The 1,652-nt window shown below is 36.5% G+C and overlaps 1 protein-coding gene across 1 annotated transcript; it reads left to right on the top strand.

The window, feature by feature from the left end:
* Nucleotides 1–217: 217 nt before the first annotated feature.
* On the top strand, nt 218–1,429 carry LOC140321399 (deleted in azoospermia-like; the record flags this gene model as incomplete). Its single annotated transcript, XM_072398173.1, has 5 exons — nt 218–269; nt 609–672; nt 745–911; nt 1,235–1,309; nt 1,379–1,429. Coding segments are annotated over 5 exons (409 nt in total), but the record flags the coding sequence as incomplete, so codon positions are not given.
* Nucleotides 1,430–1,652: the final 223 nt, after the last annotated feature.

Below are 1,652 nucleotides of genomic sequence, written 5' to 3' on the forward strand. Positions count from 1 at the left end.
GTAAAATAAATTTTCATGAAAAACAATGTACCGCTTTTAGACATATAAAACCGGAATGAACCGCTAGGGAGGTTAAAAGTGTTGCTACTGTGCACATAGGGAAAACCTATTCTTCCATCCAGGATTAAGACCATGAGTACTTTTAATGCAGCCAAATGATTTGAAATATCTTCCCATGAAGAGAATAAATACATTTAATTTCTGTTTTTTATTTTAGATACGGTTTTGTCTCTTTTATGGATAACATCGATGTTCAAAAGATTGTAGATGTAAGTTTGGCTAATTATTGTATGTTTGCATGTAAACACTAAGTGGAACACTAGCCAGTGTGTTTGCTTGAATGCTTTGAGAAGCTGCATTGTGAAGTTAAGTAGTTACTGTACTGGCAGTGTTCAGGAAGGAATAAATGTAAATTCGGGAACCACCAACTCTAGGGTTCAAATTTTAAGGACCGCTTCCATTGACATGTTTTAAAAGAGATGTGCACCGTATGTTTTGGATGCATTAGCTAGTCATTAGTGAATATTTAGATTCTGCTTTCTTTCAATAATGCGTTTGATCTGGTGACATTTTTTGATGGTTTTATATAATTTTGGTCTTTACTTAAGATGCAGCTCAAACTTCATGGAAAGAAACTAAGACTGGGACCAGCTATAAGAAAGCAAAGCCCATGTAAGTAAATCTGTACCTTGTATTGTTTTTAAAAACTTAGGTTGAAATAAAGCACTGACATTTTTCTTTTAGGTGCGCACAGAGGACACGCACAACCAAGACCTGTGGTTTATAGCACTTCAGCACAGTTTAGCACTCCACCACCACCACCACATTATCAGAACATGTGGAATGCGTCCATTACGGATACATACGTTCAGCCCACACCAATCTATAATCCTGTCCCGCATTATGTTCAGGTGTACCTGGGAGTTAATCCTAAGAATTACAAGCCCACAATATAAACAAAAATTTCTATGCAAAAAAAATAGGATCACTTTTTGCATCAAAAAATTACAGAATTAGAACGCTAGGGGGGTTAAGCAATGTGTAGGATTACCCTAATAGAAGTACCTCTTGTATTAAATCATTTGCTAATCCTTGAGTACAGTTGCACAATTAAATAATATAGTTATTTGCACAGTTGCTGTATGGGTGAAATAATCGTATCAAAGCCAACCTTTCAAGCCCTTTATTCTTATATACAGTTATTGATTATTGCTAATAGCATCCTATATTGCAGCAGTACCCTTATTCAAACTCGCCAGTGATGGTACACCAAGCACCTATGACATGTCAGCAGCAAGGATATGTGCAGGTAACTTGATGACTAACTTTGTGGCTTTGTCTTCTTTTTTATGTTCTAAAACGTTTTTTCTGCTTATAGATGGCTCCGCAGTGGCCTGGGGGAGATCAAAGAAATTATGTATATCCTCAGGTAAGAAAACTTGACAGTGCCCTAAATGTGACGTTTCATGACTATATTTTGGATATTTGCTGGCAGATTTGCTGTACCATTTAAAGACTTGCATCTTTGGTTTCTGATTGTGAAATAGTGTTGACCTCAGTTTTCAGGTCAAACCATGTGCTATAGGCAGATGTAGGTGTAGGAATTTTAGCAGAAATATCTTAAAATTGTCCATGAAGGTGTTGATGAGGAG

This window comes from Pyxicephalus adspersus, unplaced genomic scaffold, assembly GCF_032062135.1.
Source record: "Pyxicephalus adspersus unplaced genomic scaffold, UCB_Pads_2.0 Sca3337, whole genome shotgun sequence".
NCBI lineage: Eukaryota > Metazoa > Chordata > Amphibia > Anura > Pyxicephalidae > Pyxicephalus > Pyxicephalus adspersus.